Here is a 17278-nt window from a genome sequence, read left to right on the forward strand (position 1 = left end):
GTGACTATTCCCTTAGGTTGGGTCACAGGGCTCAATGCACACCCAGCGCTATAACCCGTTTTGTACAACCACATGTCCGTGCTCCCAGAATACAAGCTATCTTTGGTAGCTCACCAATCCACCCCCATGGGTGACCCGAGATGACTTTTGCAGGGCTTGGTAGGTCAGTTAGGAACTGTCTAAGAAACATCTCATCTTTATAGTGGCTCCTTGGTGGTGCTTAGGCACCATGATGGGATCGTGAGCAGTAACTTGGGGAGTCTTTTTGCAGAAGAGACAAGGGATGGGTTGTGAACTAGACTGGGACACTTAGTAGCCCCCCTTCCCCCACCCCCTCCCCTGGGCCATGCTGGGGGGAGGTGTAAGGTCAAGATAAGAGACTGGGTTCCATTAAATGACAAAAAACAAGAAAACCCAAAAACCACAACAAACCCCCCCCCCCAAAACCTAGGGCTAAAATCTAGATTTCCTGTACCTCAGAGTCCAGTCCAGGAGAGAAATAATTTGAGACAGCCTCATGTTTTTTAATTGAACACGTTTATTGAGCATTCACTGTAGGCCAGCCTCCATCACAACAACAGCAGTCCAAGAATCAGGATCCCCCAGTGGGTGTCAGGACCTTCCCTCGGTTGGTAGACTGGACTGTGCTGAGGGTGGGTTACTAAGAAGGGGTGGGACCGGAGAGCATCGGGGTTTGGGTTCCAAAGTAATCCTAGGGGTGCATGCAAGTATATTAAACTAAACTAAGGGCACGGATGGGGCACGCCAGGAGGAGCCATCACTGGATGGTGGCCCGTTTGTTTATGCCTCACTGACCTTTGCTGCTCACGAGCTGGCGTCAACACCTTGGAGTTATTTTTCTCCTTCTTAACATTAACCTGTTGTTTTTCACCCCCCTGCTGCCTTGAGTCACATTTCCGGATGGGAGGTGGATGGCTAGTGGCTTACTAAGAACCATCTCTGCACAAAGGAGCCCCTCAGGGCCCTGAGCCCTGTGCTCCTGGGGTCACCGGCATGACAGGAGGACCCCGTGGCAGAGAGGGCTGCAGACGCAGATCCCTTCTTGCTGGCTGTGCCCGAGGTCCTAGATCAGCCTCTCTCCAGCACAGGGCTCTGTCTGTTCTAGTAAATAAGATTTGATTGGAACCCAGCCACTCCTGCTCACTCCCACGTCTCCCCTGGCTGTTTCGGTGCTCAGAGCAGGGTCATTGCAACAGAAACCAAATGGCTGGCAAAACCTACCACGTTTGTTATCCAGCCCTTTCTAGAAAGTTTGTTTGCTCCTGGCCTAAAAGTAAAAGAGACCATGTTTTTATTTACTCAACATGGAGAATCTTATCATTTGGATGGTGGGGGGCAGGATCTAAGGTTCTCACTGCAGGAATGGCAAAGGCTTCACGGCTGCCTGGAGAGCAGTGTTGAAATGGATCCTGAGGCTGTATCCAGACTGGTGTGGAAAGCTGGGCCAGGAGTCATGGAGGCAAGGAGCACCAGACTAGGAAGTGAGCAAGGCCAGGAAGTCCATGCTCCTGTTTCCCAAAGGGAGGTAGCAGGCAGGCACAGCTCGGCGTCACCGTGCCCCGTGCTCGGCACTGCTGAGGTTGGAGTTGTAAACATGCCCTCCCTGAGTGGGAGAGAGGTGCTATTTAAATATCATTCATACTTCGACAGAAGCAGAAAACAGGCAGAAAAGGTTAAGGTTGGGCTAGAGCGCCAGCTTTTAATTAAGGCTTCTATGCACTTGTGGAAGGCTGGCGATGAAACAGGGTCTGTCCAGGACAACGTTTTGTATAAAACTTATTTGGAGAAGATGGGGGCCTTTATTAATTTGTGCCATCAAAGTGCCACTGAAAAAGGTTGCAAATTGTTTAGAAACAGAAAGATCAGGGTGTGTGGCCATACATGTTTCCCAGAGAGAGCATGGAGAGAGCAGTATAAAGTGTGGCTCCTGTCCTTTATATACGTACATATATACATAGCCCTTGGATGGTAGTTTTTTAAAATGCAACTGTCTTAAGCTTAGCTACTCCTACGACCGATATCCTGTTATCTTGTGACTCCAGTGAGCGGTTCCTCAGGGAGCCACATAAATCCCAGGAGTGGAGTGGTCCTCTGTAGACTCCACTTGTTACAGGGAGGTGTTGTTGAAAAGTGGATGCAAATCCGGTTTTTGGAACACAGATCATATTTTGATTCCACCATGAGTCTGTTACTCAGGATAAATCCTTATGAAGTATATTAGCTACTTTTGCATAAATTCAGATTTTCAGATACGCATGGCATCACAGCGAGGCATTACCGTAGCCCGATACGTGTTTCGCTGTTTTATCAAGCTGACTTTTCGCACTATCAGCACTACCTGGAAATTCTTAGGGCCACTGTTGCCTGGTGATGCAAATATGTATGCAGAATCCAGTAAGCTGTACGTTACGTTATTGTGCACTAATCTCTCATACAGGTCACTTAGTAGCTTTCCCACATTCAACATTTTGGCTTTAATTGTTTTTCCTTCACAGCATGAAAAATTGCCGAATCAGCTCCGGCTGACTAGGTTTTCTTTTCATTTCAAATAATGATATGAGGCATTTAAATTGTATTAAATGCACTAAACCATATCTCAAAAGGAATTGGGTATTCAAAAAAATTTTACAACTTAAGCTTGAGAATTTATTTGCATAAAAAATGTGAGCGTTTTTCCAGCAAGTCTCTAAAATGTGCCACCTCTCAGGTAAGAATGGGTGGTGTGGCACCTGTGCTAGTGAGACGGAAGGATTTCCGACGAACCTGAGGGGGCTGGCTGAGAGCACGCACGGGTGGTGTGCAGACCCCAGGGCGGCAGTAGGACCTGAGTCTGTGTGTCTGGAACACAAGAGCAGAGGGTGTTCAGATGTAGAATTCCTCCATGTCATTGTCCACGGGTCCGGCCAGCACTGGGGGCAGTGGGGCATCTCTGCCCGCGGTCTGTTCAGTGCGGAGAGCATCACAGGGAGGCTCTGGGGAGGACTCTGTGAATGAGGAGGGGCCATGAGTGGGGGGAGCAGCAGCGGCCGCTGGGGCTGAGGAGCTGCAAGGCCCTTTGGTGAAGAAAGGGAGGGAAGCCCAGGTGGTCTCTGTGGCCCCCCCACTCCCGGTGGGCAGTGGGCCGTCTCTGAAACCCTTAGGCTTTGACCAGTGGGTGCTGCACCTTTCAGGGGGGAGGGCTGCTTCCACAGTGCTGCAGAACCGACTGGGCGCCGAATAGGCAGAGACCACAGAGAGGTCTGAGGAGGACAGCCGGAGGCCCGTGTCCACGTCGGTCTCCTGGGCCCCCTCCAGGTCATCGATGGAGAGGAGGTGGCTGTGCCTCCCTTCCGTCGCCCTGTGCCCTGAGCCATCTGTGTTTGAAAACCACTGTGGTAGAGCTGAGGAGCCCGGGAAGGAGTCTCCTGTGGGCAAACAAAACAAGGACTTGCTTCTCTGGAAGGACCAGGGGAGGCTGGGAGGGCTGCCGGCTTGTCTGGCGGCTTCTTGCGGATGCCCGGTCGGCCGGCCTATCTGGCCAGGGCCCGGATGTGAGCTGTCCGGTAGGGGCTGCTGGCTGCTGCCAGGCGTCCGGCTCGGGGCGGTGGTGCTCGGGGAAGGCATGGAAGGAGGTTTTTGCTCCGACGCGTGGTGGCTTCTGCCAGCCTTAGGAATCCTCTTGTGCACCTTTTGTGCCTGTAGGGGAAGAGGGCACGTCATGTTAGTGTAGGACTGGGGTCACTGGCAAGGAGCAGTGTCGTGGCAATCAAACGTTACCAGACATCTCATTCTCCAAACTCTAAAACCAAGAGGTAGCAGAGTTTGGGTGAGTGTGGACCCGACTTCTCAGCCTGAGGAGACCTCTCTGAACCTGGGAGGAGATGCAGCCCTTGGCTGCCGTCGGGGCTATTGTTATTTCAAGGACATAGGGAGGGCTGCTTGCTGCACAGATTCGCCACAAGCATGAGGGCCTTGCCAAGCGTGAGGATGCCGGGATGAGGGCACCAGTAAATACAAAAAGAACATTTGAAGGGTGTGTCTCTCTCCAACCAAAGCAGCACTGTTTGAATGTAACTGATTGGAAGATGGGCGTGCTCAGGGTAGGGTATCACAGTCTTAGGTCAACATGGGACTCTATTCCAGTATGTGTGAGATTGCCAGGCTATATCCTAGGGGCAGTGGCCCATGGCTCAGGGTGGTAAATCTTTGATGAGTGATGGGCTATCAGGAAATTAGCATTTATTCTCTTGCTATCTGGAACCAGACTCTTCCATACACTCTGCCCTGCAGGGACTGGACAGGAGGGGGTGCTGCTGATTACTGCCAGACCCCACGGAAGCCCCTTAGGGCTTGGACGAGCATTGTCTCCCTCTAACACCTCACCCTGTTCTGTTCTTCCGCCCACCCTCCCTGCAGCACACGAGGGACCTGCTTCTGTTCTGTAGAACGGGGGACCTCTATACGAGACAGAGTCGCCATCTGGTCTAGCTCAGTGCCTAAGCCTGCAGGTCAAACTTACTATGCAGTTTCCATTAAATAATGGATTTGGGGACAGCGGGTCTGGCCCTATTTAGTATGGATCATCTAATTTATGAATCCTTGAAATAAGGGTCCTGAATGTGGTTTACTATCTGGGATTTTTCCTGGCACCCAGCAGGCCCTTCCCTATACAACAGACACCCTTGTTCCCCTATTAAATGGGAACTAGGTTTTCCCACAGCTGCTTGCGAGATATGGGTGAATGTAAAATACACTTATTGTGTATCTATTACAGGTGAAGGAGTGGAAACTAAAATGAGACTCTGTGTTTGACCACGTGAAGCTTACATTGAAAGATAAGAGAAAGAAATCCCTTGGGCAAGAACCTGATGACAGGCCCAACGACAGGGCTGTGAAGGAGAGACCAGGCACACCTGCCCCGTAGGAGCAGAGGAGTCTCCAAAGGAGGTGGTCCCACAGGTGAGCCTTTGAGATGCACAGCTGGCCTTCTGCTGGATGGCATGGGTGGAGAGGAGGCTGTGCTAGAGAGGGGCCAATCCAAACAGGCTGACTGTTAGCAGGTAGGCAACAAATGTGGAGGGGGTGTGGGACTGAGAAGCAGCTGGCTTGATCACAGTCGAATGGGAATGGAGTCTAGAGCTGTTCTGGTCAAGGACACCTTGACTAGGTAAGAAATCTACATACTCATCCTTATGTTGCAGTCTTAATTCTGTTATTTATGTATGACCATTCCTTCCATTGATTTCTAAGGTCTTTGCCTACTTGCAGATCTCTCCTAATCTTATACAGTCTGATTCATTCTTTCCATCTCAACACTAACTGGGGGTCTTCTCCATGGGTGTGTTCAAGTTTTGAGTGGGTTATTAAAGGTGCACCAAGATGCTGCTCTCTTTTACCATCAGCCTCTTGCACCACAGAAATATTCTAGTTATCATTTTCTATGGGATCTTTGGTGAGAAAAAGGTCCAGAGGGCCAGGCACAGATAATTTTGAACAAGACATAATCTAAGCCCCTAACAACGAACAATACAGTGTTCAAGGATGATAAAGTGAGCTATGATGAGAAGGTGAGTGACAACGGATGGAGCACGTTTGGGCACAAAGGAGGGAGACGTTGATTCTCCTGAGAAATGAGGCAGCATGGGGAGAGGGTAGAAAAAGCTTCCCTTGGGCAGTCATACTTGGACAAAATCTTGGAGGTGCACGAGGTGCCCTCCAACTGGAGGGCGACCAGTGTGGCATGGAGGCACGCTCATGCACAGAAGCAGCCTGATCAGAGGCTGTAGGTGTGAACCAAAGCAAGAGGTGAGCCCTGAGAGGTAAGAGGAGTCTCGTCAGGGTGGGCCCCAAATCGTGTTCATGTAAGTCCCCTGCACTTTAAAACCGGAAGACTTGAAAGCAAGATGGTGACACGGCTAAGTCTGTGGTTGCGGCATAAAGGAGAAAGGACTGGATGGGGAGGAAGACTGGTGGTAGAAAGTATTTTAGAGGATACTGCTGTAGTCTTTCACTTTGTAAGATTTGTGACAAGCCACATTCCCGGTTGCTTGCCTGAGTGTCTTCCCAAACATCAATTCAGATATTCAGGTCTTTGTATGGATTATCTGTCCAACCTCCTGATCCTTTTCTTAAATCTCAGTCTCTATATTCTGTAGTGTGTGTCCCCATGGCCTGATGAATCTAGTCTTGCCCTTTCTGTACAGCCCACTGAAATTCCCAAGTCGTTCTGCCAAGGGTGGCTTAAGAAGCCAAAAGTGAAAGTAGCACTTATGGAGATTTTTGATGGTCCGAGTTATAGATTTTTGAAGAATATGGTGCAAAATGCTTTTGGTACAGCTTGTAAGTGGGTGCAGTGTGGTTCTCCTGATGGTCTCAGGAGCCTTCCATCTTTGGAGCCTTGGTAAGCATATTTGCATTCTGAATCTGCCTGAAAAAGGAAGCCTCCATGAGAATTGCTTCATGAGCATCAAAAGGCCAAGGCTGCCATGAAAGAAACTGCTAGGAGACATCAAATCATCCCACTATCAGGGGGCAGAATGGTGTTAAATTTGACTTAAAACCAGGAACAACTGGCACAGGACAAACAACTGGTGGTTTTGCAGGGATTTTCACCACTGTGCTTGTTCAATGGAAACCTACCTATGTTCTCTCATTTTGGCTCCATCATGAAGGCAGGAGCTCAGATAAACCCCAAATTACCTGCCTTGAAGACAGGAAACACCCCATGTTGGTTACTAGTGTTTCCACTGTGCACCTGGGCTGGTAGGGTTCCAGCTGGACAAGCACTGGCTGGTGGTAAGGGCAGGGTCGGGGGCAGGGAGTTGCAGGAGGGTGGCTGCGAGCCTCCACCATTCCCTCCACCCCAGTTCCCACGCTGAGTGCATGGGGGATGAGTTTGCAGCAAATCTGGTGGTATTCTCCAGCTTTGCAGAAAAGTCAGCTTCAAAAGCAGCATCTCGTCTATCTTAAAGACAACTCACATAGACACTGGGTGGAGCTTCTTTCTGTGCCCTTCTCCTGGCTGTGCCTCTGTTTCTGGCCTCTCTTGTCTGCTTGTCTAACTTGACCAGGAACACTACAGGCTGAGAATGAATCATTTAGATGTTTCAGGAAACTCTTCCCCAGGTGACCTTTCCAGAGTAAAACCTCACCCTGTGGGCCCGCCTTCCAGGGAAGCCTCTCTCTGCCTGGCCTCGGGCTCTCAGGGCTGCCTTCTTTGACAGCAGCCATGTGCCTTGGAGTCCCCTGCCTTTCTCTCTGAAGCAGTGCAGGCTGCTGACTCACTGGAAGCCAGTGGGTCCTCCCTTTGCTATTTATGGAACAGAATAGCATTAGATAAATGAATCTGCTTCAGGCAACTAGCCAGGGAGATCTGGTTATGTCTCTGAAATCACAAAGCAGTGACATGTAGCAGTCACCCCGGAAGCTTCTCTGGCAACTTTGAGCCTAGGCAGTTTGCAGTTAGGAGCGTGAAGAAGTCTGAGCTGAGGCATCTTTTTCAGTGATCTGGGTGTCAGTAGACTCATTTCCTGGCACATGGGTAGAACCCCTGGTGAAGGGGACTCTGCCCTGACCCAGTAACCCTGGGCAGTGTCACACTGGAATTCTCCCTCGTTCTCACACCTCCTCTTTCTGAGAAGGGTCATTTCCTCTTGTGTCCTTGGTGCAAATACAACCAGGGTGGCAATGTGTGCTGAGTGATGAGACAGAAATAGAAATTTTAATCCAGCGACTAACAAAAACATTAGGGGCAACTCAAGGAAATTGGGCAATGGGTTTACATGAAAAATCAGATTTTTGTTCTGAAGAAAAACACATCTTGCTTCCCACTTCACTGTCCTCTGGGAAGTTTTCATATAGCCTATGTTGTCTTTGAAATTATTTAAAACATTTAAAGTTGTTTAAAGACTTACTTTTTAAAGATTTTATTAGAGAGCATGAGGAGGGGTGGGGGAGAGGCATTGGGAGAGGGAGAAGCAGGCTCCTTGCTGAGCAGGAGCCCAATATGGGGCTTGATCCCAGGACCCTGAGATCATGACCTGAGCCAAAGGCAGCCGCTTAACCGACTGAGCCACCCAGGTGCCCCTAAAAATTATTTTAAATAGAAATGATTAAAATAATTCTTATTGAAATATAGTTGATATATAAAAAATAGAATAACAGTGCTGTACTAATATTACGTATTGTGAAATGATCACCATAATAAACCTAGTTAATCACCACACATCCTGCATCAGCTTAAAGTGGGAGCTGGCTGTGTTGGGGGGAGGCTCACGGCCACATTCCTGCAACCCTTACCCCAGCCCCTGCCATTACCACCAGCTAGTACTCTTCCAGCTGAAACCCCACCTGCCCAGCTAGCGCTTCCACGGTGCACCTGAGCCCCCCTCTGGTGACCAACATCAGGTGCATCCTCTCTTCAAAGCAGTGTAATTTAGGGTTTATCTGAACCCCTGCCTTCATGATGGAGTCAAAAATAAGACGGCACAAGTAGTTTTCTGATAAACAAGCACAGTGGTGAAAATCTCTGCAAAACCACCAAGTGTTTGTCCTCTGCCAGTCATTCCTGATTTTAAGCAAAAAAAAAAAAAAAAAAAAAAAATTTGTTTTCTTGTAATGCAAACTCTTAATCTGCTCTCTTAGTAGGTCAATATACAACCCGGTATTGCTAGCCAGTCATTAAGCTGTGTCACATCTCCACGGCTTATGTATTTTACAACTGAAAGTACACCTTTTGAACAGCTTTACTCCCCATCCCCCAATCCTGGCAATCACCCGTCTGTTCTCTGTATCTGTGAGTTTGTTTGTTTGAATTCCACATCGAAGTAAGATCATATGGTACCGTTCTCTGACTTGTTTGCTTAGCATACTGCCTTTGAAGTCTATCTGTGTTGTTGCAAATGGAGGGATTTCCTTTTTTATGGCTGAAAAAATATATTTTTCTTTATACATTCATCTACTGATGGGCACACAGGTGGCTTCTGTATCTTGGCCATTGTAAATAATGCCGTAATGTGTGAGTTCTTTTGGGGGGTTTTCATTTTCTTTGGATGAATACTCAGAAGTGGAATTGCTGGATCTTCTGGGAATTCTATTTTTAGTTGTTGAGGAACCTCCATAAGGTTTTCAGCGGTGGCTGCAGCAATTTCCATTCCCACCAACAGCCTTCACTCCACATCCTCGACAACATGGTATTTCTTGTCTGATACCAGCCACTCTGATGGGTGTGGGATGGCATAACATTTGGTTTAGATTCGCATTTCTCTGATGAGGAGCGATCCTGGACACCGTCTTATGGATCTGCTGGCCATGCGAATGTCTTCTAGAGAAAAATCTCTATTCAGATTCTCTGCCCATTTTTTAATCAGGTTCTTTATTTGCTACTGAGTTGTGTGAATTCTTTATGTATTTGGATATTAACCGCTTATCAGATAAACATTTGCAAATATTTTCTCCCACTCAGTAGGTTGTGTTTTCATTTTGTTGATGGTTTCCTTTGCTGTGCAGATGCCTTCTTGTTTGATGCTGACCCACTGATTATTTTGGCTTTTGTTGTTTTCCTTTTGGTGTCAAATTGAAAAAAATCACTAGGACTGGTGTCATGCAGCTTACCTGTTTTCTTCTAGGGATTTCATCATTTTAGTTCTTATGTTCAAGGTTTAATCCATTTTGAGTTCATTTTTGTGTATGGTATAAAACAGTGGTCCAGTTTCATTTTTTAAAAATGTGGCTGTCCAGTGCTCGCTTCGGCAGCACATATACTAAATGTGGCTGTCCAGTTTTCCCAGTACCATCTACTGAAGAAACTGCCCATTCCACATTGTATATTCATGGCTCCACTGTTGTAAATTAACCAACCATGTATGTGTGAAATTATTTCTGGGCTCTCTATTCTGTTCTTGGGTGTACGTATCTGTTTTTATGCCAGTATCATTTTTATGGCTAGAGCTTTGTAATGTAGTTTGAAATAAGGAAGTGTGATGCCTCTGGCTTTGTTGTTCTTTCTTAGTTAAGATTACTGTATGGTGACTAACATAGTAAAAAAATAAAAAAATTTAAAAATTAAGATAGCTTTGGCTCTTGAGAATTTTTTTGTGGTTGCATACCAATCTTAGGATTATTTGTTCTAGGTCTATAAAAAATATCACTGATATTAATAAGGATTGCATCAAATATATAGATTGTTTTAGATTGTATGGACATTTTTACAATGTTGATCCTTCTAATCCATCAGCATGGAATACCTTCCCATTATTTGTATCTTTTTGCGTTTCCTTCATCAGTGTCTTATAGTTTTCCACGTATGGCCTTTCACCTTGGTTAAATTCATTCTTAGGTATTTTACTCTTTTGGTAAAATTAGAAAGGATTGTTTTCTTAATTTCGCTTATGGTTATTGGTGTATAGAAATGCAACACATTTTTATATATTGATATTATACTCTGCAACATTACTGAATTCATTTATCAGTTTTGACAGGTTTTTTTGTTTGTTTTATTTTAGTATAGGCTTAAGGGTTTTCTCTATATAGTGTCATGTCATCTGCCAATAATGACAGTTTTACTTCTTTCTTTCCAGTTTGGTTGCCTTTTATTTCTTTTTCTTGCCTAATAGTTCTAAGACTTGCAGTATTATGTCAAATAAAAGCAGTAAGGTGGGAATCTTTGTCTTGTTTCTGGTCTTAGAGGAAAAGTTTTCCACTTTTTCACAACTGTGTATGATGTTAGTTGTGGGCCTATTATATATGCTCTTTATTATGTGGAGGTATGTTTCTTCTATATCCAACCTATCCAGAATTTTTATCGTAAATGTTGAATTTTGTCAAATGTTGAATTTCTTTCTGCATCAATTTAGATGATCATATAATGTTTATCCATCCTTTATAATATAGTGTGTGAAGGACCCCAGGTCAGAACTATAGTATAGCCTATAAGTTTTAACATTCTTTTTATAACCAGCTTATGCTAACTAAGAAACTGTGGCCAACTGACCATAGATAAGGGAGTCAGCAAGCAGCATAACAGGATAACGAATAACAAAAATCTGTGTTTAACCCAGCTGTTTCTGGCTTCTGTATAATAATGCTTCTAATGCTTTGCTAAGAAATGAAAAATTGCTTAAACCCTCGCTCGCTGTGTAATCAAATAAAGTTATACCCTTCCCCTGTTAAGAATTTCCCCTACTACTAAGTAAAATTGATAAGTACCAAGGCCGTAGACGTGCGGTTCGGCACGTACGCTAGCTGGAGACAGGCGGTTCAGCACGTATATAGATAAAGGTTAGAAACGTGCAATTCAACACGTACCCTCTACTGTACACTATCTGAACGGTGACTGGCCAGAATGTAGGTCCTCCAAAGCCAATCTGCTAACACCAAGTATGCCTTTTTCAAATGTTCAAATTGTCAGCCAATCAGCTCCGTCCCATCCAAAACTTGTTTGTACCTGTCTATAAAAATCCTGCACCACCCCAGCCTGGGGTGCTCAGCTAGCAGGAACTGCTGACCACCCGTAGGCGCTACTGACCACCCGCAGGCGCCTGCGTAACAATAAAGAACCTCTTGCTGTTTGCATCCTGTGGCAGTGTTGAATTCTTGGGTAAGGGGATCCGCAAGTCTTTCAGTGTAACCCTGATAGGTGGATGTTGAACCATCTTTGCATCCCTGGAATAAATCCTACTCAATCATGGTGTACCATCCTTTCGAAACTCTCTGGACTTCTTGGATCTGCAGGTCTGTTTCCTTCCCTGGGTTAGGAGAATTTTCATCCATTACTTTGTCAAATAAGTTTCCTACTTTTTCTCTCTCTTCTCCTTCTGGGGACCCTTATAATGTGAATGTTAGTTTGCTTGCTGTTGTCCCATAAGTTCCCAAAGCTATCTTCACTCTTGTTCTTTTTCCTTTTTGCTGGTCTAATTGGAGGAGTTCTGATGCCTTGTCTTGGAATTTACTGATCCTTTCTTCTGCTTATCTAGTCTGTTGTTGAACCCCTCCAGTGCATTTTTCAGTTAATTACTATTTCTTCTGCTCTATGACTTAATATGTGGTACTTATATTTTCTTTTTGTTGAAATTCTCATTGTCCATTTTCTCCTGAGCTTAGTGAGCATCTTTATTAGGTAAATTCCTTACCTCTATTTCATTAAGGTATTTTTCTGAGACTTTACCTGTTCTTTCATTTGGAACATGTTCCTTTGTTTCTCCATTTTCTTTCATTCTCTGTGTTGGTTGCTATGCATTAGAAAAAACAGCCAAATCTCCCAGCCTGAAGGAGCAGGATCATGCGGGAGATGAAATTATTATTCAATCTTGCTCTGGCTTTTCACTGTATCTTGGAGCTTTGCGTTTGTCCCAGCAGTCTATTTTATTCCTAGTGGCTTCAAATAATTGAAGGTGCTCTAAGACTTGTGAGTGTCCCAAAGGGAGGATCTCAGTCAGAGCCTAGATTCAGGCTGATTGAAAGCTAGACCCTCAGGCAGCAGAATTTAAAATATGCAAATATAACTCTTTCAGGGGAAGACTGGGAGACAGGTGTTGTCTGCTTTCTCTGCACCAAGCCTCAGCCCACCCTGGGATGATAGCCAATTAAGAAGCATTTCTTTGTTTGCTACCATCCAACTGACACACAAGCCCTGCTGGATACCAGGGTCAAACTATCAAGGAATGTTTTCTCAGGGTGGCAGACACAAAAGGTGGGACACCAAAAAAAGTATATAAGCAGTTCCTTTCTTGTAACCTGGGGCTAAGAGGAGGAAAAACATGAAGATAAAGAGCATAAGGATGGTGCCACCAGCCTTCCCAGTCTCTGGAGAGGGTTATAGTCAGCTCCCATACAAGTATTGAAATAAAAGCATGCCCCATAGGCCACAGCTATAAAGATACAGTAATAACCTGCTTTTATGGAGAGAGTGGGAATTTCAGTCTGATACCTCTTTGCCCTGTGGTATATAGTTGGTTAAGAACTCCTTTTCAATTTGTTATAGTCCTCTGGAGCCTGCAAAGGTTCAGGCCTGCTGGCCAGCAGAGCCAAGCAGCCTCCCCTGGAGGGCAGCTGCAAAAACAGGGCACAAGACAAAACTCCTTTCTGGGAGATATTGGTGACCTGGAATGAGGCAGAGGGAAGAGCACAAAAATAGCACCCACAGGCAACTGTTTGTAAAGCATTTCAGTAGGTCCCTGGATATGTGTTAAATTAGATGTGCCAGCCCTTATGTGACGCTTTAAGATAGGCAAACAGGGTGTGGTATTTTGTTTTTGTTTTTGTTTTGTTTTGTTTTTAAAGGAAGACTTGATGCTTTTTAATTCACTGTCTCTCTGCTAGGCCCTGGGGGTGGGTAATTCTGGATAGCCCTTTAAGAACTATTTCTAAAAAAAAAAAAAGAACTATTTCTCAGGTCCTGATAGCCTTGTGGGGCTTTTGGACAGGAGCCCCATGGGTTTTCAAAGCTAGATGTTTTGGGGACTCATTTCTCAGGTACACACTTTAAAAAGCTGCAGCACTACAAGAGGAGTTCAAATCCCTTACTCCCCAGGGAGAGATCCGAGTTGTGAAATCCCTCTTGATGGTAGGTTACTTTGCCAGGACTGAGTTTCACTGTGAGACTGTGTCTCAGCCTATCCTACCTTTTTTTTTTTTCTTCTTAATTGAAGTAGAGTTGACACACAATGTTTCATTAGTTACAGGTGTACAACATAGTGATTCAACAAGTCTAAATGTTATGCTGTGGTCACCACAAACGTGGCTACCATATGTCACCATCCAACACTATTATAACCACACTGACTATTTTCCCTATGCTGTTCCTTTCATCCACAGGACTTACTCATTCTGTAACAGGAAGCCTGTATCTCCCACTCCCTTTTCCTCTGGCAACCATCAATTTGTTCTCTGTACTAATGTGTTTGTTTCTGGTTTTTCTTCCTTTTATTTCACTTAGCATAATACCTTCTAGATCTATCCATGTTGTTGCAAATGGCAATATCTTATCCCTTCTTATGGCTAATACTCCATTGTGTGTATGTATGTGTGTGTGTAAACACACACGCCTCAGTCCACTCATCTCTCAATAGACAGTTGGGTTGCTTCTATATTTTGGCTAATGATACACTAAAAAAGGGGTATTACCTCTTTTTGGAATTTGTATTTTTGTTTTCTTTGGCTAAATAGTAGTGGAATTACTGGATCATATGGTATTTGTTTTTAATTTTTTTGAGGCACTTCCATACTGTTTTCTACAGTGTCTGTACCAATTTACATTCCCAGCAAGAGTTCACAAGGGTTCCTTTTTCTCTATATTCTTGCCAACACTTATCTTTTTGATACTAGCCATTCTGATAGGTGTTGATATCTCCTTGTGGTTTAGATTTACATTTCCTTGATGATGAGTGATGTTGAGCATCTTTTTTTTTTTAAGATTTTATTTATTTATTTGACAGACAGAGATCACAAGTAGTCAGAGAGGCAGGCAGAGAGAGAGGGGGAAGCAGGCTCCCTGTGGAGCAGAGAGCCTGATGTGGGGCTCAATCCCAGGACACCAGGATCATGACCTGAGCTGAAGGCAGAAGCTTTAACCCACTGAGCCACCCACGCGCCCCGAGCATCTTTTCATGTATCTATTGGCCATCTTTGTTTTCTTTGGAGAAATTTCTACTCAGATCCTCTGCCCAATTTTCAGTTAGATTATTATTATTTTTTTGGTGTTGAGTTGTGTAAGTTCTTTATGTATTTCTGGATATTAACTCCCTATCAGATATATCATTTGCAAATATCTTCTCTCATTCAGTAGGCTGCCTTTTCATTTGTTGATAGTTTGGTTTGCTGTGCAAAAGCTTTTATTTTTTGGTATAGTCCCAATAGTTTATTTTTACTTTTGTTGCCCTTGCCTTATAGGAGCCATACCTAGAAAAATGTTGCTAAGTCATGGCCATGTTCAAGAGATTACTGTTTATGTTTTCTTTTAGAAGTTTTATGGTTTCAGGTCTTACATAGTTAGGTTCCTTAAAACAAAACAAAACAAAAATGTTTATTTTTTTAGAGTCGGAGAGGGGGAGAGAGAGAACCAATGAGCAGGGGGAGGGGCAGAAGGAGAGAATCTCAAGCAGACTCCCTGCTGAGCATCTTTCCCCTCAACGATCCCCTGCACCCGCCCCCAGCATGGGGCTAATCCCACTATCTTGAGATCATGACCTGAGCCAAAATCAAGAGTCAGATAGATGCTCAACAAGCTGAGCCACCTGGTGTTTCCTCACATTTAGCTTCATAATCTATTCTTGTTTATGGTAAAATAGTGGTCCAGTTTTATTCTTTTACATGTAGCTGTCTAGTCTTCCCAGAACCATTTGTTGAAGAGGCTGTCTTTCCCCTGTTGTATATTCTTGCCTTTCTGGTTGAGATCAATTGACCATATATACATGGGCTTATTTCTGGGCTCTCACTCTTTTTTTTTTTTTTTTAAAGATTTTTAAAAATTTATTTATTTGACAGAGAGATCACAAGTAGGCAGACGGGCAGGCAGAGAGAGAGAGGGGAAAGTAGGCTCCCGCTGAGTGGAGTGGGCTCTCTATTCCGTTCCATTGATCTGGGTGTCAGTTTTTATTTGCAGTACCATCCTGTTTTGATCACTATAGCTTTGTAGTATATCCTGAAATCAAGGATTGTGACAGCTTCAGCTTTGATCCTTCTCAAGATTGCTTTGGCTATTGAGGGTCTTTTGTGGTTCCATATGAATTTTAGGCTCATTTCTTCTGGTTCTGTGAAAAATGTTGTTGGTATTTGGGTAGGGATTGCATACAGATTGAATCTGTAGATTACTTTGGGTAGTACAGACATTTTAATAATATTCTTCCAATCCAGCAGCATGGAATGTCTTTCCATTTGTTCATGTCATCTTCAACTACTTTTGATCAATGTTTTATAGTTTTTAGAGTATAGGACTTTCACCTCCTTGGACAAGTTTATTCTTATTAACTCCTTAGGTTAATAAGTTTATTCTAATTAACTCCTCTTTAAGTGTTTGGTAGATTTGGTAGATTCACAGGTGAATCCATCTGGTACTAGACTTTTGTTTGTTGGGAGTTTTTTCATCAACAATTTAATTTTGTTACTATTAATTGGTCTTTTCAGATTTGCTGATTTTACCTAATTCAGTTTTGGAAGGTGGATACATTTCTGGAAACCTACTATTTCTCCTGGGTTGTCTCCCAGTTTGTTGGCATTTTTTTTTTTTTTTTTTTTTTTTGGTGGTAGTCTCCTATAACCTTTTGTATTTCTGTGGTGTTGATTTTCTTTTTTAAAGATTTTATTTATTTATTTGACAGAGATCACAAGCAGGCAGAGAGGCAGGCAGAGAGAGAGGGGGAAGCAGGCTCCCCACTCAGCAGAGAGCCTGATGTGGGGCTCCATCCCAGGACCCTGAGATCATGACCTGAGCCAAAGGCAGAGGCTTTAACCCACTGAACCACGCACAGGCACTCCTGTGGTGTTGATTTTTACTTCTCTTTTATTTCTGATTTTATTTGGGACCTTTCACTTTTTTTTTTTTTCTTTTGAGTCTGGCTAAAGGCTTACTTTATTTACATTTTAAGGAACCAGCTCTTGGTTTCATTGATCTTTTCTATTTTTTTTTTTTTTCAGTTCCTATTCACTTATTTCTGCTCTGGTCTTTATAATTTCCTTCTTTCTACTAACCTTGGGGTTTGTTGTTTTTCTTCTTCCCTTGGTTGTAAAGTTAGATAGTTTGAGATTTTTTTTCTATTATGTTCAATTAGCTAACATATAGTACATCATTAGTTTTTGATGAGATTTTTCTTATTTCTTGAGGTAGGCTTGATTACTTTATATTTCTCTCTTAGACATGCCATCACTGTGTCCCAAAGATTTTATAGCATTGTGTTTTCATGTATTTTTTGACTTCCTTTTTGATTTCTTCATTGACCCATTCATTGGTTGTTTAGTAGCATGTTTAACTTCCACATGTTTGTGTTTTTTCCCAGTTTCCTTTTTTAAAGATTTTATTTATTTGAGAGAGAGATTGCAAACACTCAAGTTGGGGGAGAGGCAGAAGGAGAGGGAAAAGCAGACTCCCTGCTGAGCAGGGAGCCTGATGCAGGACTCCATCCCAGGACCTAGAGATCACAACCTGAGCTGAAGGCAGACACTTAACTGACTAAGCCACCCAAGCACCCCTCCAAGGTTTTTTTTTTTTTTTTTTTTTTTTAAATTCTTGTGATTGATTTCTATTTTCATACTATTATGGCTGAAAAAGATGCCTGACAGCATGTTT

General features: G+C 44.0%; 1 protein-coding gene across 1 annotated transcript in view; it reads right to left on the reverse strand.

The window, feature by feature from the left end:
* Nucleotides 1–542: 542 nt before the first annotated feature.
* Nucleotides 543–17278, reverse strand: part of FAM124A (family with sequence similarity 124 member A) — a 113139-nt gene continuing 96403 nt past the window's right edge. The window contains exon 4 of the mRNA XM_059377856.1: nt 543–3696. Within this exon, the coding sequence (XP_059233839.1) occupies nt 2884–3696 (813 nt within the window). The 3' untranslated portion in view covers nt 543–2883. The remainder of the gene's footprint in view (nt 3697–17278) is intronic.

Source organism: Mustela nigripes, chromosome 15 (genome assembly GCF_022355385.1).
Source record: "Mustela nigripes isolate SB6536 chromosome 15, MUSNIG.SB6536, whole genome shotgun sequence".
Classification (NCBI taxonomy): domain Eukaryota; kingdom Metazoa; phylum Chordata; class Mammalia; order Carnivora; family Mustelidae; genus Mustela; species Mustela nigripes.